The following is a 22,302-nucleotide window of genomic DNA, read 5'->3' as shown; positions in this document are numbered from 1 at the left end:
GCCAACAGGTGTGAACAATGCGCCGCTGTGTCGAAAAGTTCCTTTGTCAGCAAGTCGTCGTTGAATGTTGAACTTACAGCAAACACAATGCACTCTTGCACTTTGCAAATGTCCAACTGGAAGAGTGCATTTATTTGCATGCAACGCTTCATTTCTTGTGTCGTATATTCTGTGCGCCTTTAGTTTAGCGAGCCTTCTATTTTGTCCGGACGCCCCATGCGTATTTTCGTGAAGCGGAAATGATTACACGACTCGGCAACCATCAAATTGATGGTGGAGAGATCATTTGAATTGCTCTGTCGCCCCCTCGCGGTGAATGCCCGAAGCACATGCTTCAACCATTCTAACAAACTATAAATATGAATCAAAGTTGAACTCTAAATATAGCCGATGGAGTACCGTAAACTAGTGCGCTTAACTGCACACGTCACGTTGCTCACTTTCTTAAGAGCCATGCTGCGGGGCGAAAATCCACGTACACGTAAGGCGCTGGATTGCGTACGCCGTTGTTTTCAATTGCTCTGTCCGTCGCCGAGTCGTGCAAACCACGTTTCTGGGGAAAGTCCAGTTCTGGTCTTCTCAACAACCTAGACGTGAACTTTAGTTTGGACTGAATCCCGTTCCAGCGCCCACAGGTGGTTGTAGTATTCTCCGGGTTTTTCCTTTCCCCCGTTCCTTTACTTTTCCTTGAGAGCGGGCGGGCGAGCGTGTGTTTTTCCTCCCACCCTTGTGCCTGCCTGCCTGCCTGCCAGCAGCCCGGCCGGCCGCCCGCCCGCCGTTCGGCGTGCATTTGAATTTGAATAGACGAGTCCAACTGCGCGGAGATGGCGGGATTGGAGGATTGCATTCAAATGGCCAGCGTTCTCGCGTGGATTGCGCCTTTTTAGTCTATCTGCTTTGAAAAGTGACTTTTGACGATGCCTTTCCACCAGAGGAGCGTCGAGCCGCGGCGCGTGAGCAGGTTGCCGGCTGCTCCGTGCAAGACTGCGAAGAGGGCGGCGGCGGCGCCGTTCGCGTCGCTGGACGAAGTGAGCTGTCACACGCTCACCAACGTCATCCATCAACTGGCCGACCTCTCGCGCCTGGCGGCCGACGTCTTCCTGGGCATCGAGCTGCCGGCGGCCTCCGTGTCCCGAAGAACGTACCGGCTGCAGGGACGCCTGCGCTCGCTGCACGCCAGAGTCGGCGTCCTGGAGGCCAAGAAAGTCCAAATCCGTAAGTTCAGCCTCGTCACCTTGTCACTTGTGGCTTCCATGCAAAACCGGGAACGTTCAGGGTTCTCAAACGTGTTGCTCCATACGCCACCAAGTCCAACTCTTTCGTTGGTTACTTTCTCCAGTCCCCGTACTGTGTTTTCTCGGCAATCTTCCGTGGCTCTCGAAATCTGTCAAAAAGCTCCAAAACGCCTAACAATGCATTTAACTATGTCAGCAAGGAGGATTGAGAAGACGAGCCCTTATGACTCAGTGTCTGTATTTTTTTTTAGCCTAACTTGACTGCTCTGATTCAACACAAACACAAGTGAACAGTAGAATGTAGTGTGGAAGTGCAGGTCAAAGGGCGACAGCTGACACTTTAGAGGCAAGAGTTCAACCAAAGTCGTTTATCTAGCTTGCGGGGTCCGCACGGGTCACCTGTGCTCTCAAACAACCTCACACGCAAGCGCAGAGCCAGTCGGAGAGCAAAGAAAAACAACAAGAGTCCCCTCAGGCCCATTCACCACGGCGACCAAGTCAAGTGGCAGGCTCACGTTAGGCGGCGTGCAACTTCACATCTTCTTAATGACCTGGAGGCTGAGCTCGAGTTGATTTTTGTCATCGGCGGCGTGTCTGAGGGTTTCGGCTAACGCAAGACCCATTGTGCTCATCTGGCAAGTGTCGTTGTTGCGCACGTGAATTGGGGAGTTCTATTTTTGGCCGCGGCTGCACCAAAGGTTAATTGGCAGCTCGGAGCAACTTTTTTGGTCAAAAAGCGCCGCTCCCCAGCGCTCTGTGGCCTTAGCAAGACAAAATAGCGTGCAGACAAACAGGCTTCTCGTAGGCGCCGGCCGACCGTCCGTCCGGCCGTCATCACGTCACAGGGCCACGACAAGACGGACAGCTGGATAAAGTGTTTATTGAGACGTCTTGACTCTTGGTGCGCTGGCTGTCAACAAAAATGCTGCTTGCAACGCATCTGAAGATGCTTGATGCACAATATTAGCCATGACCAGATGTGAAGTGAAGATAAGCCGTTGGTGTTTTGCATCCCGTCTCGCCTTTGGCCGTCCGTCCCTCCGTGCCTCCCTCCCTCCCTCCCCGCGGCCAGAGGAAGAATGTCCTCAGATTGCTGATGTTTTCCCCCGGAGAGCCAAATAGTTTGGCTGGCCGCAGATCTCATTTGGAATGTGCTGGAAATGTTGCCAGGATGAACAAAAGAGGTCTGAGAAGATCTTGCGTCTTTGTGCCCCCCCCCCCCCCCCCCGCCCCCCCCCCCGTTTTCCCTCTTGTTTCCTTTGTCTGCTGGGTTTTTTTTTCTCCTCCCGCCGTCTTCCTGTTGTTTCATATGCTCCGCAGACCCCTCGCTGAGCCACGGCGACGGCCGCGCACCTGTTGGCCTTTTGGCCTTTTCTTTGCTGTCATTGGCACTCGCAACAAAAGTGCAAAGCAATCCTTTGTCATCAACGATGGCGGCCAAAACACCTCAATAGCGCCTGGTGTGCACCGTCATTCCCAAATAGCTTAGGTGCCTTTGACGGCGTGCTCGCTCCCACTTTGCCGCCCTCACGTTTGACTTTTGGCTTGGATCTGAGCCAACCGTGTCATGGATGTGTTCTGACGTCAGCTTTGTCGGCGGCGGTCACGCGTGTGTTGTCCATCCAAAGCCGGTCAAGTCGCGTGTACAGTATGCGGAGCAATGGTGGAAAAGGAAACGGTGTATGTCAACGGCGCCGCATAATGTGGAAACACGAGCCGCCGCCGCCGCCGCCGCCACCGCCGATTTGATCCGAATGTGTTGAAATGTGACAGAGAGAGGAAATGGTCATCAAGCTGTTTCCGCCCTGACGCCTTGCAAAACAGATGCTCCTTTGCCGGAATCCATCTGATACTTTGGATTTGGCGGTCAGGGTCGCGATTGTGTGCGTTTATGCTTCCCCTGTTGTTTGTTTATGTGCAAAACATCGACTCTATTGGCGGTGAGTCATCTTTTTTTGAGGGGGGGGGGGGGGGGGGGGGGGCTCCACACAGGCGTGGCTCTTTTGGCTAAGGTTGCGTGTGCATGACTCCTGACGGTGAAAAAAAAAACCTTCCAAAGATTTCTGACGGCACCGCAGGCCACTTCCACGGAACGGCTTTTGTGCAATCAGGTAACCATACGACACACCCCGAATCAGAAGAAATATGATTCGTTCCGACTTGTCGGCACGACGGTGGAATCCGGAGTGCCGCTCGAAAGCCGGAAACAAAAGAAAAAGCCCCAAAAGGTTTCCCTAAATTGTGCCGTCTGTCCGTCCACACTAAAAGGCAAAGGACGCTCTGATCATTTGCACGCGCCGTAGCCTGACGCTAATCCCCAGAGTATTGTTTTGGTCCTCCAGCCTGCGTGTTTGCGCGGCGAGAGCGAGTCACTTTTGGAGCGACTGACTAGGATTAGGCAAAACATCATTTCACCCATCTAGAGAATGCTTAATCTCCTACAAGTGACTTTTGAGGCCGTGCTGCCGTGTTAGTGCTGTGTGTCTGCGATGACGAGGGAGGGAGGGAGGGAGCGAGCGAGCAGGTGATTGTGCTCGGCAGCGAGAACCGGTTGGGCAACATTTGGAGTCTGATTAGTATGAAGTTGACTTCACTGAGAGGAGCGAGCCAGCGTCTTTGATTTGGCCCCTGAGCAGCCACCTTCTCCTTCGGGCTCCTCTAACATGCGGGAACCCAACCCAGTGGGGCGGGCCGGGCCGGGCCAAGCCGGGCCGGGCCTTTCATGTGGTCCGGGGCGCTTGGGGCGGGGCGGGGCGGCCATTCCGGATGATGACTTTTGAAAGCGTATCTCGGAGTTGGCGTGGCTCTCGCGCTCTGCGCTTTTCCCGGCTCGTATTTCAAAAAGCAAATGTCAGAATTGACTTTCCGGGGGTATCGAAGGTGGGCTCGTCCTCTTATTTCGGCGGCCTATGCTGAGCAGCCGGTCCATTATGGCCTCCTTCCTGTCCGTCTCATCTCATCAAGGCAAACATTTGGAGCTTCCACACAGTCAAGTGTGCAAAATGCTATTGCAGTCGCATGAGGTGTCTTCAGCTAATGACTTTCAGTCCGTTTCTATTTCTTTCTTTCTTTATTTGATTGCACTACATTGTCAGTTTCAATTGAACTTTTGCTGCCGATCTATCATGTCTTTAATTCTTGTTGTCTTCTCTCTTCACGGGGATTCTCCCTCCATCCGTCCATCCCTCCATCTGTCCGTCCGTCCATCTGTCCGTCCGTCCGTCCATCCATCCATCCATCCATCCATCCATCCATCCATCCATCCATCCATCCATCCATCCATCCATCCATCTATCCATCAACCGTCGTGGGTGGGCTCCCTGGTGCAACCCGACAGGTAAGTGTCTTATTTTTTGTTGTCGCAACGTCCTCCTGTGATAGTTTGAGCCTTTCCTTTTGGGCACTCTTGCTAACGTGGGAAGAGAATGTGAAACCGACCGTGTCTGTGTGGGATGGTGGAATTGTGTGTTTTGTCAAGCAAGCGTGGCATCGCGCCGCGGGCACCCCCTGTTGTGTTTTGCTCTCCATTACACAGTGGGAGCGTCCCACCGAGGCGGCTCCGTCCGCGTCTTTTCTCACCGGAGTGGTTCGACCCGTTCCCACAGTTTAGTGGAAGCGTATCGTTTTACTCGGTCTTGACATCGCTCGCCCGCCCGTAGCGACCGGGCCGACCGGTCGGACGGGGCCCTTCTTCCGCTTTGTTTTTATTAGCCACATCCAACTTTCAACCTTCTTTTGACTGGGGTGGGATCGGGACCCACGTGGTCGCACGGGAAAGTCCCCACCGGGGAGCTTTGGACGGCTGGAGTGGGGACCAAAGTCACCATCAGACAAGAAAGACTCATGTTGAAGCAAAGTGAGAGAGCTGCACCAAACGTGTCGCGATGCAGACAGATGGGAAAGGGGAGGGGGGCCGGGGGGGGGGGGGGGGGGCGGCGGCCAGATGGAACTCGGCTCGGAAACTTCTGACAGCTTGCGGGAGGATTTCCTTTGAGGAAGAGTCGGAGGGGGGGGGGGTTGTATATTTCTGCAGCACAGCCAATATGAACTTCCCCTTTGTTGACATTTGGGGGCCGTGTGCCTCATCAGCAGAAATGTGGCATTGTCGGCTGGAGCGCAAAGACAAAAAGTTGAGCGCACAGCACACATGTGGCCTCAGGTCCGCTGGACCGACGCCTTTGCTCAGGCAAGACCAATCAGGAATGTGCAGCCGACCGACCGACCGACCGCACCCATTCTCCCTTTCGAGCTCTGGACGCAGGCAGGCAGGCTGTGCGTGTGTGCGCGAATTCCCTGCTCACATTGGCTCCCGCTCCTTTCTCACACAGTTGTTGTTGTTGTTGTTGTTGTTGTTGTTTTCCGGAGTTGCTCTTTGACTCCGTGAATGTCCACACTGGATATCCTGCGCACGCGACTTCCTCGAGTCCAGTCATGCGGCCGGAATGCCGCTCGACACCATTTTTGTTCGGCCGGGTTGCTGCGTCTGACCTGACCTCACGCGGCAGAGGTCAACGCTCGGGCCGACACCGTTCTTTCCAGCTAAGCTTTTCTCAGTGAATGGCGGAATGAAGTAACGGCACAATAGCAGCAATCTCTGGAGCGCTGAAGGAAGGAAGGAAGGAAGGAGATTTGTAACTCCGCCCACAGCTTTTGTCTTTACGGTGGCTGGTGGCTGTTTGTTTGGGAACGGCATGGCATGCCGCCCGTGGCCTTACACTCATAAATCATCTCAACGTCCACATTCTGTGCTCCATTTGCTTCCCTTGCATTTGCAATCCGGTTAAATGGTGCCTCCTTGTGGAGTCAGTTCGTAGTCACAGGGGCCAGGACTTATTCCAAAGGAGCTTTATGGTAACGGCAGGCTGACCTTTGACGTCTTCATGTCCCTTACTGAAATGGAGAAATCAATAGATAGAAGAAGCCTTGTGTAACGTAAGCTCCTGTCGTTTGCTGCAACTGAGCCTCGCCATGAATTATTCAAGGCACAAAGGCCTGGCCGTGTTTGGAACCGTGAATGAGACGGACGGACGGACGGAAGGTGCAGTGCAGCGCAGCGCAGCGGTGGCGCCTTTGTGTCAATTGCCTGTAAATGGGACAAATCAAAAGAGGCAAAACCCTGGGCACGCCACCACAGCTCCGCTTTGCGCCATTGCTCGGCTGAACCCGACATGCGAAATGCAACTTGGGTGGTGTGTTTTCTCGGTGTGGCGCGCGCAGATGTGTGCCGTGTTCTGCGGGTATTTGGGGCAGCGAGCGGCATGTTGACCTAAATATGAGTAAGCCCACCTTGGCAGCAGCCGCAAGCGCCACTAAATGCATGTGTAGGAATTAAGCTTGGATCCAGCCCAGGTTGTTTCAACTTGTCAACTTTTTCTTTTTTTATTGCTGACTTATCCACTGTACTGGCACTGGGTTGGCATCGTGTTCTCGAATGCCCCCCCCCCCCCCCCTTCACTCAGGTGTCAGAAATGCGAGCCGCTCATCCTCCTTGAATGCCGCTCGTCCATCCAGATGAGCGGATGATGATTTGAGCACGCGTGTGGAAATGGGCTCTTGTGAGGAGCGAGTTGATGCTCATGTGGAGCTCATGGCTCCCCCCACCCCCTCATGGTAAAGGTCTCTTCTGGCTGATCCCAGATCAGTCCCGGCGTGGCAGGTTTAAGGCCGCCCGCCCGCCCACCGCGTGTGAGTCAAATCGCTTTACGGCCACGCCAAATGACAAATCTGTCATACGGCCGTTTGGATCATACGTGTACACATCATATTAGCTTGGAATTATGCGGTTTTAGCCCCCCCCCCCCCACCACCACCACCAATGGCACAAAACTTGATGAAAAGGATTACATTGGTGCTCATGATTTGAATTTATGCTGTCTTCTTGTCGCCTCTGTGTGGAACAGAAGAGCACGTGGAGCCCCGTTTGAGGCTGCTGAGTGCATTTGATACTTGGAATGTCCTGTAGTGGAAAATGGGATCCCTCCCTCCCTCCCGCCCGCCCGCCAGCTTCGTTTGCAGACTGCGCTGAAGTCCAGTGCAACAAGTCATAGCGCGCAAATCCCCACCAGGCGAATTTGGCGTGGACGGATGACGCTCAGCTTGGACAGGCGCGCAAATACGAGGGGTGGGGGTGGGGGGGTGCTTTTTGCAAAGCGGTTTCCTGCGGTGCGGAAGCTGGCCTGTTGCCGCTGCTGTGCGGCTGGAGGCGGACGAGAGGGAGGAGAGACTAGACCAGACCAGAGGAGAGGAGAGGAGAGAAGAGGGCGGGAGGGCCACGGCACGCCACGCCACGGCACGCCACGCCACGGCACGGCCAGAGCGCAACTTGTCAGTGTGTCGGCGACGGCCCAGAGGGTAGTAGGCCTTTGGTTCTGCTGGATTCCAGTCAGAAGGAATGTTCTGCTTGAGGGGTAAGTGTCCGCGACCGACGCCAAGGGTTTGTTTTTTTGCTTGGGAGGACAAAGAAAAGTTGAAGTCCATCCCTCCTTTGTCTGAAACTCACTTAGAGTATGTTTCCCCTCTGGTATCCTCCCTCCCTCCCTCCCTCGGTCCCGTTTGAAGCTTTCCTCCCTTTGTATTGTTGCCTCCAGTTTGCCTTTGTTTTTGTGTGCGAACGCGGCGGCGGCCATGCAAGTTCCAGCTGCGTGGCGGCTTGCCAAAGTGCAGTCAAAGCAAAAGACGTGCGCGCCTTTGGTGGCGTCTTCACGTTCAGCCCTCGCTGGCTGGCTCCCTGGCTGGCTGTTGTCTTCTTCTGCAAGAATGACATCACCATAGCGCCGAGTTGTAATATTTGCCCTACTTTGCAGCCGCCGATAAGGCCCAAGTGTCAGATGTGTTCACATTGTGGTTATTTCTGCGGCTGGCTGGAGTACTTAAACGGAGCTCGCGTTACTTGAGAATGACGGCGACTCGAGAGTAAGCAAGTATTCCTTCAAACTTGTGGAACAAATTGGGTGGTGCCTGCTTGCAGAAATCCTTCAAGCGCTGCTGGACTGACGGCACAAAACACATTTTGGCTTTCTTCATGTCGGTCGCTCGGTCCAAAAAATGGGGGCCACATGTGCTGAGTCAACCAAAAGTAGGCGTGGAAACGCTCTCTTCATTCATGTGGCTCATGAAGACTCTCACAGGCTTCCAAAGTTGAAGATGCTTGATTTGCTTCTGCGTGAGCACCACCAGAGGGAGACCGGGGTCATCCCACCATCAAGCACTTTGGAGGCACAAGCTAATTAGCGGCGGTAGGATGCCTGTCCATCTGCGTCCAGTGCCTTGTGGAGACCGGCCTAATGGGCTAATCTGGCTTTACAGATTAGATGAGGAAGAGCAAGTGGGCAGAGGTGAGCCCGGTCTGGACCACGCAAAGTTCCTCCCTAAGTGGCAGAGTCCCGCTTTGCCGTCCGTCGGATGCATCGTGAAAGTTTGCAGGTTCTTTGCTCTGTCTGGATTTTTGCACTCTGGTGAACACTTGCTGCCGACTTCTATCTCTTAAGCCTCCTTTGTCATGCAGATCAATCGGATCCCCTGAGAGAGAGAGAGAGCGAGCGAGCAAGCGAGAGGGAGGGAGGGAGGGAGGACAAAAACCGGAGGTGGGGGGGGTCCGAGTTGGGAGGCGGGGGAACCTCAAGTGGACGCTCCAGATTGAGGGAGGAGTTGGGGGTCGGATCTTGAGCCCTCGCTGTTCAGGTCTTAGACCATGGCATATGTGCAGTGCCTCTCTTCGGCGCCGGTGGTCCGCTGCTGGACCTGCTATGAGGACCCCGCCGGCGGCAAGAGGCCAGCGCCCTTGCAGCCCTTCTTGGCCAAGATGGGCAACCGCCTCCAGTCGCAGGCCCGAGCGGCGGGCGGCGAGGGCCGCCTCCGCAAAGGGCCGCTCTCCTCAGCCAAAGTCCACCAGAATCGAGACTCGCTCTGGACGCCCAAAGCTCTGCTCGGTCCCCTGGCTAAAAGTCCGTCGGGGAAGACGCCAAGCTTCCACGAAGACCAAGGTAGGGCTTTTGCCGTTGGTTCCGCTCCACGTTTCACTTGTTTTGCGGACACGGGCGGCCTGACCTCGAGAAGGATTGAGCCCAACGACTGTCCTACTTTGGCCGTGTCTGGAGCTCTTCCCCAGCCAGTCTTTGTGAGGCCAGCTCCATCCCCCTCGCAGGCAAATGATGATGCGAGCCTTCCGCCCCGCGTCGGCTGTTGAGCTTTGTGACCTCTGACACCGGTGGCCCTTGTTAGGAGCCAAGGGGCTGGCTCATATTACAGATGGTGTTTGATCGTGTTATGGATCGCGCAGCGGAGTTGAGCCCCGGCTGGCCATTTGGGAGGGAGCCACACAGCGTAGCGTGGTACGGCCATGCTTTTGCTCTGAAGGCGCCTCACCTCTCCTCTCCTCTCCTCTCCTCTCCTCTCCTCTCCTCTCCTCTCCTCTCCTCTCCTCTCCTCTCCTCTCCTCTCCTCTCCTCTCCTCTCCTCTCCTCTCCTCTCCTCTCCTCTCCTCTCCTCTCCTCTCCTCTCCTCTCCTCTCCTCTCCTCTCCTCTCCTCTCCTCTCCTCTCCTCTCCTCTCCTCTCCTCACCTCACCTCACCTCACCTCACCTGACGCCAGCTTTGGCGAACATGCACTGACAGTTCAGCAGACGGCCCGCACGCACGCATGCTCTATTGTCCCAGCCAGCCAGCCAGCCCGGCCGCCGGCTCTCCAGGTGGGAGCGGCCACTTTTAGCAAAGTCTTCCGGTTCTGCTGCCGTGAACGCGGACCAGAAGGCAGGTTCCGTTATCGAGCCATGGGCGGTAACGGCTCCCCAGGGCTAAGTAAGCAGATGGGGAACCAATCCAATTGGGGGCCTGCGCTTGTCACTTTGCTCAACAAGGTCTTGTTTTTTCCCCCAGGACAAAGTCAAACTATTGATTTGCTTTCTTTGGAGATTGGTTTTCTTCTTTCCAACTAGTACAGGAACTTGCCTAATCCTTCATTGGCAGTTGAAGGAGGGACACAACAAAAGCTCTTTGTCTTCTGACACGGAGCAAAAACGAAAGAAGCGCTTCACTGACTTTCTTATCCCGTTTCTAACATCCACTCAGGGCTTTAGTCACATGCAACGTGTCATTATTTGGCCGCCTTCCTGCAGTGACACACTCACCCCCCACCCCCACATAGTCAGTCGGTTGGAGGAACAATGGAGAAGGAAGGGTGCAGGTCACACGGCATGATGAGGAGATTCCACACAAGGTTTCTTGAATGGGGGGGGGGGGCAAAAAGTGTAAAATTGTGTGCACAACGTGCTGTGCTGTGCTGTGCTGTGCTGTGCGGCGCGGCGCTCTCATCTCATTAGAAGCTTAACGGATGCTTAGCCACTGGGCGGTCAGCCGCAACGGCTCCATCACGCTAAACTCAATGGAGGCGCCACTCCCAAATATTGCATCTGCTTTGCCGCTTTCTCCTCTGAGGTTTTGGGCAGGTCGCGCACCGCCCCTTTTCGAGACGTTGAACTGGAGCCGGCAACTAAATTGCAAATGGTCTGCACCGAACAAATCTTGCGATTCCTCCAGGAGTCCATTTAGGAGAGGAAGGAAGGAAGGAAGGATGAATGTCTTCTATTGAATGTCTTCTTCTTACCACAAGGTGGCGGCAGCCGCCCACTTGCCATAGCAAGAATTTCAGTTGGGAATTTCAGCTCTTCACTTTGGGCCATTTGTGGCTTCCCATGGAAATGTGCCACCTGGCTTCATTTCAATCACTTGAAAACAAATTCCGACTTGCGACTGCCTGCGCTCGTCTAGCCCGCTTCCTCTCAATTAGCTGGCTCAGTTAGTCGCGTTAATGACCCATTGGAGGTGGAAGTAGGTCAAAAGCCACGGCCTCGAGCTCAGCGTTTGGCCGGACCCCCTGGGGCGCTGTTGCTCTTGGAATTGTTTCCAAATATTCTTCCTTTCGGGGGTCCTCACCCCATCTCCTCCCCGGCCGCACGCACATCAGCTGACCCGGACGCCGTGGTGGCCCACTTAACAATGGGCCAGTCCGTGACAGGCAGCGCTCCTCGAAGTGCTTATCGATGTCGAGATGCAAGAGGCTCTTCTAGTCAATATCAGCCCAGACGGCGCGGCTGCACGCGAGCCAGCTTGTGCCAAGGGCTGGGCGGGAACAGGCCCTTAGCGACCCCTGGGCTCAAACTCTGCGAGCGCCGGGAGACGGGCAAACAAACGAGGCCGGCCGTAAAACCAGCACTGGCTGGCGCCAGCTGGTGACTCTCGCAAGGAACTGGGCGAGCGCCCGACTTTGGATGATGTGCTGTGCCCGAGTCGCTGGCGGAGCGCAGCAGCAGCAGCGACACCGAGCGTGGGCTCCGGACCAAAGGTCGCGCAGCCCGAGAGTTTGAAGGGGCGGGGCGGGGTGGGGCGGGGCTGTCCATTTCATCGTCATTTGCCAGCAGCGCCGCCAACCTGTTCCAATCATTAACAGCGTGGACAGAGATTGTTGACTCAGCCGTGGCTGTTTGTTCAGGACTTTCGCCTCCTGCTTTTTACAAAAGGCAGCCATTTGTTTGGCGGATAGTAAACAATTCTTCAAAAAAAGAATCCAAGTGCCAGGTGCTTATTCTTTATCCTCTGCATAGACCGGCAAATTCCGTCACCGGCTCAGCGTGCGGTGACAATCAAATCCATAAGTAGAATACGATTCTTTATTAAGAGAATAATAAGCAGTTAGCATTTTAGCATAGAACAGATCAACAAGAGCTTTGACTCAAATCCCACATTGCGCATGTGCGGACCGCATGCGTGTGTGTGTGTGTGTGTGTGTGTGTGTGTGTATGCGTGGGCGTGAACAATTGGCTCTCTAATAATTGACTGATCCTAATACTGTACACGTGCCACGCCGTTTGTGTCAAGCCAAGTACAAAACGTGCTCCAGGATTTGGTGCATGCACAGACAGACCAAAGATACTACTAAATGCTCTTTTCTTTTCTTTTCTTTTTTAACTTGATGGACTGTGGAAGAAGAAAATCAAAACTACTAGTAGTCATGTAATATATTTGTGTAGTGCAAAAGTTAAGGAACTCCAGCTAATTTTGTGCTCTTAGAGTCAATGGAAGGAAATGTCGGCAAGCGATGGACCAAAAGTGTGTAACTCCAAGGCCCCGTTCAAGCTCTTGTTGCGTCGGGCTGGGCTGGGCTTGGCCCGGCCGGCCCAGCCCCCCACCAGACAACAGTCTCCTGCCATTTGGCTTGAAAAGAAATGGGCCGACAGAAGGAGGGGCTGCAGGCCCTTTACAACAGGCAGGGGGCTCGCTCGCTCACTCGCTCGGCTCATCTTGAAAACAACTGGCTGGCTGGCTGGCTGGCGGGAAAAAAAAAACACTCCTTAGGTCAATCGGCAGTCGCTTGATGACCACCACTTTGGGCAAACTCGCTTGAAATAGCAGCATGAAATTTGTGTGTCCATGAGGACCGGACCGCCTCGGGGTGGAGTGATAATGGCGAGGGGGGCGAGCGAGTAAGTGAGAGAGAGAGAGCGAGAGCGAGCGAGACAGAAGGTTGCAGCGTGATTGTCAGCAGAGCTCACGCGGACGCAGGAGCGCTAATGCCAGCGCTAATGTGAGCGCTGAGCTGGCCACTTTTCTTCTGGGCTTGGATTTGCGCGGCCGGCGGCGGCAGCGGCAGCGGCGTCATGGTGTTCATTGGGACCTCGCTCAAGTCGCTCGTCAAGTACTTCAAAAGGAAAGGTGACCACGGCCAGCCTTTTTGCTCCCCGATATGACTTTGTGCTGGTGATTGTATTTCTCCTCTTTAGTCTTCAACAAACCACATTCTCCTTATCTGTCGCATTGGCATTTGTTTGCGATTGCAACTTTATTCAAGTGAACGCCTGGCCTCCTGCCGCGTTTGCGTGTCGTCAATGGCAACGGCGTCGATGGGCATGGGCCTGCCAGCGCTGTCAAGCGGCCCTTGGTGGCTCGCCTCCGACCTCCAAAAGAAATCCAAGCGCTGTGGCAGGGACGGGATGGGACGCAAGCCCAAAAAAGAGCCTCAATCAAGTTGTCTTATGATATTCCATCATTTTGGACAGGCTGAGCGATTGAATGTTCTGAACTCCTCTTTCCCCATGCGATGTGGAGGCCCAGCCCAGCCCAGCCCAGCCCAGCCCAGCCCAGCCCAGCCCAGCCCAGCCCAGCCCAGCCCAGCCCAGCCTGCCTCATCTTGTCGTGTGTTGTCGTTTCAAATTGGGATGCGGTCAGTGCGCGCCACTAGCAGACGGGTGTTTCCTCCAAAGCCGGCTGGAGGCCTATTGAAAGAGCTGCCGCCGCCGCCGCCGCCGCCACTGCCGCCACACAATACAAGCTTTGTGTCCATGGCTGCTGTGTGTGTGTGTGTGCGCGTGCGTGCTGTGGCACAACGCAAACTCCTTTGGCCCTTGTGAGATGATTTAGCCATCTGCTTGGTCTCCTACTTGCAGCCACCCACCTCGCCCTCGGCCACCCTTTTGCCTCCCCTGACACACACACAAGGTCACAGTATGCATCCTCGGTTCATCCCAATGTTTGCGTTCGCTTGTCGGACCAGTTTGAGGAGCCGCTTTGCAATCAGCTGTTGCGTCGCCGTTAAGCCGCTCGCTCGCTCGCTCGCTCGCTTCTTACGGGACCGCCTTTTGTCTCGCCAGCCGTGTCCACTCTGGACGAGGAGAGCAAGTGGACGGTCCACTACACGGCGCCCTGGCACCAGCAGGAGAACGTCTTCCTGCCGGCCAGCAGGCCGCCCTGCGTGGAGGACCTCCACCGCCAAGCCAAAGGCAACCTGAAGAGCACCCTGCGAGGTAACGCAGCTTTCCTTTTTCCCATGTCACGGCTTCGTGGGGCTCACATGACCACGTGTTGCTCACAATTTGCCGTTGGCTTTTTCGCAAGCCATGGATCTGTTTTGTTTCTTAAATGCAGCAGCTGTAAGCTGATACTGACACACACACGCACGTATTGTATTGCCTTTGCAATATTGACGCGTTACATGAAGGCCTCTGGGGATTTGGGCTAAAGCGAGACCCCCATCACCACCACCATCACCACCACCACACAGTGGCAGGAAACAGGTGTCACATGACAGCAGCACCTGCCATGTGTGTGTGTGTGTGTGTTTGTGTGTGTGCAAGTCCAGGGTGGAGCAGGCAAGCAAACGCACGCCCGCCCGCCCGCCCGCCCGCCCTTGTTCTTTGTGCAAATCCATATTCAATGACGTGACTAAAAAAAAGACTGGATATGAAGCCAAGTGTCTTAAGCGACGACCCCAATTGTGAAATAACCTCGGACCGTCCGTGCAACGATGGGACGAGGTGAAGCCGCACCTATTGTTGCGCAATCGCTGGCTCCAATTGACGACAGCGTTGCGCAACTTGCCGACCCGCTTGGCCTGTGAGCGCTCGATGACTTATGGATTTATCTGCCTCGGGCACCGATAAAGCGCGGATGACCATTGACGACGCTATCGGGTAAGTGCGTTCCCGTGTCCGGCGTTGCGCAATAGCCGAGCACTTGCCACTTGGACTTTGTCCCATTCCATTTTACAGCGTGCGTGCGTGCGTGCGTGCGTGCATGCGTGCGTGGGCAACAACAACATCCGTCACGAGCCGATCGGACGGAATCTTTGGCCCGTTGGAGCTTTCGAGTAGCACGCCGCCCGCCGCTCGCTGAGTGATGAAAGTCACTGGCTGGCGTCACGGCCGCCCAGCGACAGAAAACGTATCCATTGCGGCTCAACGAGGAAGACTTGTTGGAAAAGCGTCATGTGAGCACCTCGCTGCTTTGTACCTTTGCGCAGAATGCGACAAGCTGAGGAAGGACGGCTTCCGCAGCTCGCAGTACTACTCGCAGGGGCCCGTCTTCTCAGAAGCCGGCAGCCGGGACCATGACGACGACGACGACGACCACGACCAAAAGGTGAATTGAAGCATACTCCCGTGACCTCCCGCCCTCATTCCGTGCAACTGAGACTGAATGCAACGGTGCTTGCCTGCCCTCTAGTGGCTGCGACCGGAATACCTTGAACTGTGACTGAGAGTCAAACCCAGAACTTTTGAACTGTGAGGCAGGCCTATATGGCAGCCACCAGCGGAGCAATTTCTTAGTATGTCACGTGTTGATTTTTCTGTCAGTCCCCGGCCTCCTCGGCGGCGGAGGAGGAGGAGGACGATCGGTCGCAGGCGCCCAGCGACAGGGGGGACGTCTCGGAGGCCGACGTGAGCCGAGCCTCCGCGCTGCCCACCCCGGAGGAGAGGATGAGGCGGACGGCGCAGGCCGTGCCCACCGACATCGTGGCCATCAACGTGACAGGTAGGCACACCGTGTGGAGGCAAATGGCAAAAGTGGGATGATTGCTCCTGCGCTCGCTCGCTCGCTCGCCGCCGCTCCAAAGTATGAAGAAGACTTGACCCATTTATGCTAGCGGCTTGGCAAAATATGAGCAAATTGACTCTGAAAGAATACTAACCAATTTATGGTTTGGAGCGTGTCTTTTCTCATGTTGCCGTGCATGTTTTCTGCTCTGACGGAGCACAAACGGGTCATTTGTTCAGCCCAAAAGCCGCCGTTGCATCTTCTCCTCGTCCTCTGCTTGAGTGGCCCGCGCACACCCAAAGGCGCATTTTCTCATCATCATCAGCAGCAGCAGACAATCAGTGTGGCTCGCTTGCGCCACCAGAGAAACGAGGAAGAAAATATGCTTTTTGTTTGTCTGCACGTCTGCTTGAAGATCAACACGCATGTGCCCTCCACTAACCCGAAACCGTCCCCTCCGCCTCCCAGGCGCCGTGTTTGACCGGCAGGCCAGTGTCCGGCGCTCCCTGGTTAGCACGGACACGGTGTCCCGCCGGCCCAAGAAGGTCAAACGCAGAAAGACCATATCGGGGCTGCCCGACAACGTCCAGCTGGACCTAGGTACCGCTTCCCTGCGCCGTACGCCGACGTAACCGACACGTCCCGTCCCGTCCCGCCACTCGAGTGTCGGATTGAGTCCTGGTGCTTTCTCACTGGTCACTGTTCTCTTTTTTTCTTTTTCTTTTTACAAATTCATGCATGCACACAAACCAGACAAGAAAAGGCACACCCAATAGAAGCCCCACAAAAAGTTCTTTTCTTCTCCCAACAGTTGCAAACGGACGCGGCGGCGGCGGCAGCGGCGGCGGAGAGCCCCGACCGCATTCCATGTTCCTTCCCGGCCAGTACTCCACGCTGGGCCGGGCGGGGAGCGTCAACTCGGCGCTCTGGCGCCGCCGCACCCGAGACTCCGGCTGCCAGACGGAGGAAGCCAAGGTGGTCCCGCCGTCCATGAGGAGAATCCGCGCTCAGAGGGGGCAGGGAATCGCCGCGCAGATGGCCGGCCTTTCCGTGTCGTCCTCCACCGGAAGTATCTGCAGCAGCAGCAGCAGCGGCGACCCGTCGCCGTTCAACAGCCTGCCCCGCCAGGGCGCCAGGGTGTCGCTCAGCGCTGACCCCGTCTGCAGCAGCACCCCCATCAAGGCGCAAGACGGCGGCGGCGCTCCGTACAGGCGCGTCGGAAAGCTGCGGGCGGACGACACGGCCGTGCACCTGAGGAGCGCGCCCAAGATGGCCACCCTGCCCGGGCCCCAGGAAGTGCGGCGGACGCGCTCCAGCGAGTGGGCCGGCGCTCCGGCTTGCGTGGTGTCGCCGCACGCCGCCTATTGCACGTCGCTCATCCCCAACGCCACGCTGTCCGGTTCATCGCAAGTGGTGGCCGTGGGCACCTCGGCGCAGCGTTCGCGGAGCCCCGCCTCCCCGACGGCCGGGCCTCTCGCTCCGGCCCCCCTCGCCCCGGCTTTCGTCGAGTCAGGCGACAGCGTGCGCAGTCCCGGCACCTCGCCGCCGTGCCGGCCAGAGGACGAGTGGATCTACGAGACGGCGGAAAAGCTGTCGCTCCCGCTCCGGGCTCTCACCTCCAGCTCCTCGGCTCCCATCAAGCAGCTGTACGGCAGCCCGGAGGCGTCGTCCCGGACGACCACCGATTCCGGCTCGCTCTACTCCCAGGACAACGACGGCTATTATACCTCCATGCATTTGGACTCGGGTCTGCTGCGCTCGGGCGGAGGGCGCCCCGGCAGACACAGCATGTACGAGTGTCGCCGGGGCGACGACGGGAGCTGGTACAGCGATCGCTCCCTCACCCGCAGCATTTCCCTGCGCAAATCCAAGAAGCCGCCGCCGCCCCCCACTCGCAGCGACTCCCTGAAACGGAAGCCCGCTCCCAAGCAGAAGAACGCCGCTGCCGCCGCCACGCTCAACGAGAGTCTGCTGGCCACCCTGCAGCAGCTGGGGCTGCGGCCCGGCGAAGGCAGCGACTACGAGGACCCTTGGGTGCTGCGCGGGCGGAGTCAGAGTAGCGTTAGCGCCGACAGCTCGGCCACGTCACTCAGCGCAAACGGCGTGTCGGACGCCTACACGCTCTGCCACGTGACCCCCGCTCACAGCGACAGCAGCAGCTTACGATCCGACTACGCCGACTCTTGGGGCTACTACGTGGAGTACCCTCGCCACCGCGCCGAGCAGAGCGCGCCGACCGCACCTCGGCCGGAAGAGGAGCGCAACGGGAGCCGCGCGCACCCTGACCAGGAGCGGGCGGGAACGCCGCCGCCGCCACTGCCGCCGCCGCTCCAGGAGGCGAAAGGCAAAAGCTCCTCCCCGGAGCGTGTGCAGCGACTGACTTCGCCTTCCAGCGGCTATTCCAGCCAGTCCAACACCCCCACCGCCGGAACGCCGGTCCCCTCCGGGGTCAGGTCCGCGTCACCCTCGGCCAGTCGCCCGCGGCCCAAGATCCCGGAGAGGAAATCCTCCCTGCTTTCCTCGCTCTCCATCTCGTCTTCCTCCACCTCCCTCTCGTCCACCACCTCGGACTCTCTCAAGAGCTTCGGGCCTCCCCTGACCTCGGCTCCGCCCACCCCCCTAAGCCCGCCTTCCCCGTCGCCCACCCCAGTTGCGCAGGCTCTGAGCCCGCACCCGGGACGCTCCACGTGCCCAGAGTTCCCGCCACCGCCCTCGCCCGAAAGGCTCTGCCGTCCGGGCGCGTCCCTCGACGGGAGCTTAAGTCCTCCGTTGCCGCCGCCCCCGCCTCCGCTGCCCGCTCCCACCTGCGACTCTTCCTCCACCAATCCCGTAATGTCGTCGCCCAGAGCCGTGGTTGCCGACAGTCCCGCGAAGTCGCCCGTGCTCCTCATCACGCCGTTTGCCCTGCAAAGTGTTCAGCTGCGCTCGGTGGCACGGACGGAGAAGGAGACCGAGAGCCACCCCAACTCTGAGGACTCACGTTCCCGGGAGAACCGCCCTTCCGATAAGATTGAAGATTCCGCTCCACCGAAGCTGCCGGCGGACACGCCCGACGGTCCCGTTGTCAACGACGACGAGCGGAGCCGTGATTTTCTCCACCGAGGGCAGAAAGCATTGGCCGGCGACGGCAGCTGCGATATCCGACACCGGCCCGCCGTCATTGGCGACAGACCTCACTTCTCTTTTGTCCTGCCACTGAGCCCCGGGCCGGTCCAGGAGGCCGGCCCGCCTCCTCCGCGGGAAGACGCGGCGGCGCAAACGCCAGGATGCCAACAAAACAGCGAAATCCAGGACGAGCGTCGTCCCGTTCCCGGCTCGGAGCGCCAACCCGCCCAGAACGGGGACGAGGACGGGGCCGGCAGCGCGGCGGGCTCCGACAGCTACGAGGAGGAGGAGGACGACGACGACGCAGGTTTGTCTGTTAACCCGATTGGCGATACAGACTCGTGACTGAGCCGAGCTGTAAATGTTAAAATAGGGCAAAAAAGTTTGAGGCGGATGTGGACATTTTGAGCAAAGTAATGGCGCCATCCCATTTTGCCTTCCAGCTGATGAGTGCCATTGCGCTCTAGTTCTGCAACACTTGTAATCTCACTCACGCCCTTTGTATGTCCCGCTTAACGTCCCGGGAGAAGCTTTTCGTGGTGGGAGCAAAGCGGGGGAGGGGCTACACTGGAGGGAGGCAGGGAGAGAGAGAGAGAGAGAGAAAAGAGGCGGTGTGGCGACAGAGGGGGATGACGCCGATGCCAGTGAGCCAAGCGAGAGCGCTGGCGGCCGGTGGCGGCGGCGGCGGCGGCGGCTCGGGCGCATCCCAGCGATGTGACCCGACGTGCGTGCGTGTGTGCGCCTAACAGGTGACGTGTTTGACTCCAACACGGACGAGACCACGCCGTCTCTCAGCGGGACACCGGAGGGAACGGGGAGCATGGTCACCCCCACTCCAACTCCCACGCGGACCACCGAAGACCTCTTTGCGGCCATACACAGGTACTTTCCGTCGTGTCACTTTGCCACATCGTTCTTGGCGAAAGATAAAGAATATCTGCGATGTCACGGTTGTGTTCGCAACACCACCTTGTCGACGTTGGGAAACTCACGGCGGGTAAGGGAGCGTTTGAATGTTTGAAGTTGCCTCCCGGAGGGCCTGGGAATCTCGCCCGACGTCCCGCTGCCCGCCGTAGCACGCTTTTGTCTCCGATCGTTTTCGCGCATCCGGTCGGGAAAGCGATTGATGCCTTCTGAAGCCAGGCGAGGCGAGGCGAGGCGAGCTTCATCTGGGTTAGCGGCCACGAGAGAGACAACCGGCAGCTCGTGTGGAGGTTTGCTCTTTCAAGGGGGAGGGGCGAGGAATGGGGGGGGGACATAAATTTGTCATGCGGCGTGCCACTTTGCTTTTCACGCTCTCCTGCTCGCCCGCAATTTGACTTCTGCAGATTGTCATATTTTTGCAAAGTGTAAATTTGTTTTTGTTTTTTTTCCAAAACTCACTCAAGTGGCTTCCAAAATCAAATTGTGGGCGAGACACAAATTCATATAAAGTGAACGAGTGGATGAAATGTGATCACGATCATAATAATAAGCAGGGAATTTATTTGAGCAAGCAGCCAAATAATGTTGGAGACGTCGGAAAGGTCCAGCGAAGGATGTGCTGAACAAGTTGCGGCTGTCATCTCGTTCAGGTGGGCGGGCGGGCGGGCGCGCGCGTGCGGCGGGCTTATGTAAGGCGAGCGAGGGGCCGGCTTGAATATAGGCCACCAGCGCATATTGTTGGTTGCAAAAAGAGAGCACGCACGTGCGTGCGTGCGCCCGCGTGCGAGACCGGCTCGCACCCCCCCCCCCCTCTGAGATCTAATCTGAGGATTAGGGATTTGGTCTCGCTGCAGCTTTCTTTGCTGCTTTACCAGCACAATCTGCGCAGCATTTGTTGGTCACGAGGCAATTTGGCAAAGTTTTGCCCTCCCTCCGGCGCCGCCAGCGTTCATTTGTTTGAAAGCACACAGATGAGTTTTCAAAGGATAAGAAATAAAAGCAAAACCAACACGCCTATCCATTTTGAATGGGATGCGTTGTAATAAGCACGGACGCGGCTCTCTTCCGCAGGTCCAAGCGGAAGGTGCTGGGCCGCAAAGAGTCCGAAGAGGACAAGCCCGGCGGGTCGGGGAGCCGCTCGCGGTCGCCCCCCACCTCGCCGGCGCCGCGCCCGTCGGGCTCTATCCAGCGCCACCTGCGCAAGTCGTCCACCAGCAGCGACAGCTTCAAGGCGCTGCTGTTGAAGAAGGGCAGCCGCTCGGACGGCGCCTTCCGGATGTCCGCCGCCGAGATGCTGCGCTCCACCGACCCCCGCTGGCAGCGCACGCGCTCCGAGTCGACCCCGCCCGACTCCCCGCCGCGGGACGAGCGCGGCCGCTACCAGGCGCTGGCGCCGCCCGCCTCCTCCCCCCTCAAGTACGGCCGCTCGCGTACGCCCCCTTCGGCCGCCAGCAGTAAATACAACGCCCGGTGTCGGATCCTCAGCAGCCCCATGACCGTCATCTGCGAGCGAGACGGCGAGTACGCCGACGCCAACGGCACTTTATCGGACGACAGTGGGGCTTAAACGAGCCAGCGTGAGGTTTTGTTTTTTTGCTTGGGGTCTGAGATTGTAGAATCTGTTGTTTACTTTCTCCTGTTGTAACGACGGCCTGTTGGGAAAGTCACTGCATACTTTGTTTGTCGAACACATATGCTGTTGTCCGCCACAACGAACGCACGTAGCATGAAGAGACAATTACGTTCCGCACAATACAGTGCTCGCTTCTTTGTTCCAAGGAGAGCCGCGGTCGTCCGTCTGCTTTTCAGCCCTGTGTTCATTGCCGGCAACAATTCTGCTCGTGCGGGAGCTGTTATCAGCCTCAGCTCTCAAGCGGACGCTCACGCAGACACTCTGACGCCACATGCCGTCCGGCCGAGCCCCGCCTCTAAAAGGCACTTGTACACGGACATGACAATGGGTCGTTTCAATATACATTGTATGTGTTTTGTTTTGGTCTTCAAATATGTTTACAGAGCAGTTAAGAAGTACGCTTGAAAAAGTTGAGTGTTTAAAGCAGGTTGGAGGGGGTGAAGACGATCTTTTTTTCTGAAATTCCACACTTGTCGCAGAGAGTCTATAATGTAGCCCACCCATTCCTATTCTATTTCTGTTCATTAAGAAAGTTGCCAGTGACTTTCCAGGCGTCTCCCTTCGTTCCAGTAGGCTCATAAATCTGTCTGTCCCAATTGTAGATTTTGCACTGTGGTCTTTGTTTGGCGTGCGATTGTTGAAATGTTGAATGTTTTGCTCAAAACAAGCTCATTGTTGTTGTCACACCTGATCATTTTCTTTTTCTCGTGGTCACCAAAGAGCCCAACAACAAACTTAACTCAGACGGAAACCACACGAGCTGTTGTTGAACGTTTATCCTGATACACTTTTATATTGTTGTGTATGTAAATAAATAGAAATGGATTGTTTTAAGTCACATCTGACTGTTTCTTAATGAATGACTTGTTTGGACTATTGGGAAAAAAACCAAATACTTGTCACTGTAGGTATACTGTCTCGATCGTTTTATAGTTCAAGTTAAATATAGGTTAAATAGTTCAACTGAGAAAGCAGCCTCCTGATGATTACGATTAGCATAGCGAGCATTAAAGATAAAGAAGTGGGCCAGAATAACGATCGCCTACGGTACCACCGCCATTAACATCCGTAAACAATAGCATTTACTTCCGTAAACAATGCG

The 22,302-nt window shown here is 56.5% G+C and overlaps 1 protein-coding gene across 6 annotated transcripts; it reads left to right on the top strand.

The window, feature by feature from the left end:
* The first annotated feature begins 713 nt into the window (after positions 1-713).
* nhsl1b (NHS-like 1b) lies at positions 714-22,038 on the top strand. Of its 6 annotated transcripts, none has more exons than XM_088361806.1 (8): positions 714-1,215; positions 13,876-14,028; positions 15,024-15,142; positions 15,358-15,535; positions 16,007-16,138; positions 16,350-18,950; positions 19,393-19,525; positions 20,639-22,038. In XM_088361806.1, the coding sequence occupies exons 1-8, from the start codon at positions 918-920 to the stop codon at positions 21,132-21,134; spliced, it is 4,110 nt and encodes a 1,369-aa protein (XP_088217932.1). In that variant the 5' UTR covers positions 714-917; the 3' UTR covers positions 21,135-22,038. The 6 variants fall into 6 exon arrangements, with proteins under 6 accessions (XP_088217932.1, XP_088217934.1, XP_088217936.1 ...); XM_088361808.1 differs by lacking the exon at positions 714-1,215 and adding an exon at positions 3,244-3,346; XM_088361810.1 differs by lacking the exon at positions 714-1,215 and adding an exon at positions 4,257-4,281.
* The last annotated feature ends 264 nt before the right edge of the window (positions 22,039-22,302 follow it).

This window comes from Syngnathus floridae, chromosome 19 (genome assembly GCF_059516105.1).
Source record: "Syngnathus floridae isolate MCC-2025c chromosome 19, RoL_Sflo_1.0, whole genome shotgun sequence".
Classification (NCBI taxonomy): Eukaryota; Metazoa; Chordata; class Actinopteri; order Syngnathiformes; family Syngnathidae; genus Syngnathus; species Syngnathus floridae.
This window is presented reverse-complemented; position numbering and strand designations above follow the sequence as displayed.

What these genes read in the sequence shown, in the direction of transcription:
- nhsl1b (XM_088361806.1), top strand. Translation starts at nt 918, where the DNA reads ATGCCTTTCCACCAGAGGAGCGTCGAGCCGCGGCGCGTGAGCAGGTTG. An exon ending in CCTGAAGAGCACCCTGCGAG is followed by an intron (nt 14,029 to 15,023) that starts GTAACGCAGCTT and finishes ACCTTTGCGCAG; the next exon opens with AATGCGACAAGCTGAGGAAG. An exon ending in CAACGTCCAGCTGGACCTAG is followed by an intron (nt 16,139 to 16,349) that starts GTACCGCTTCCC and finishes TTCTCCCAACAG; the next exon opens with TTGCAAACGGACGCGGCGGC.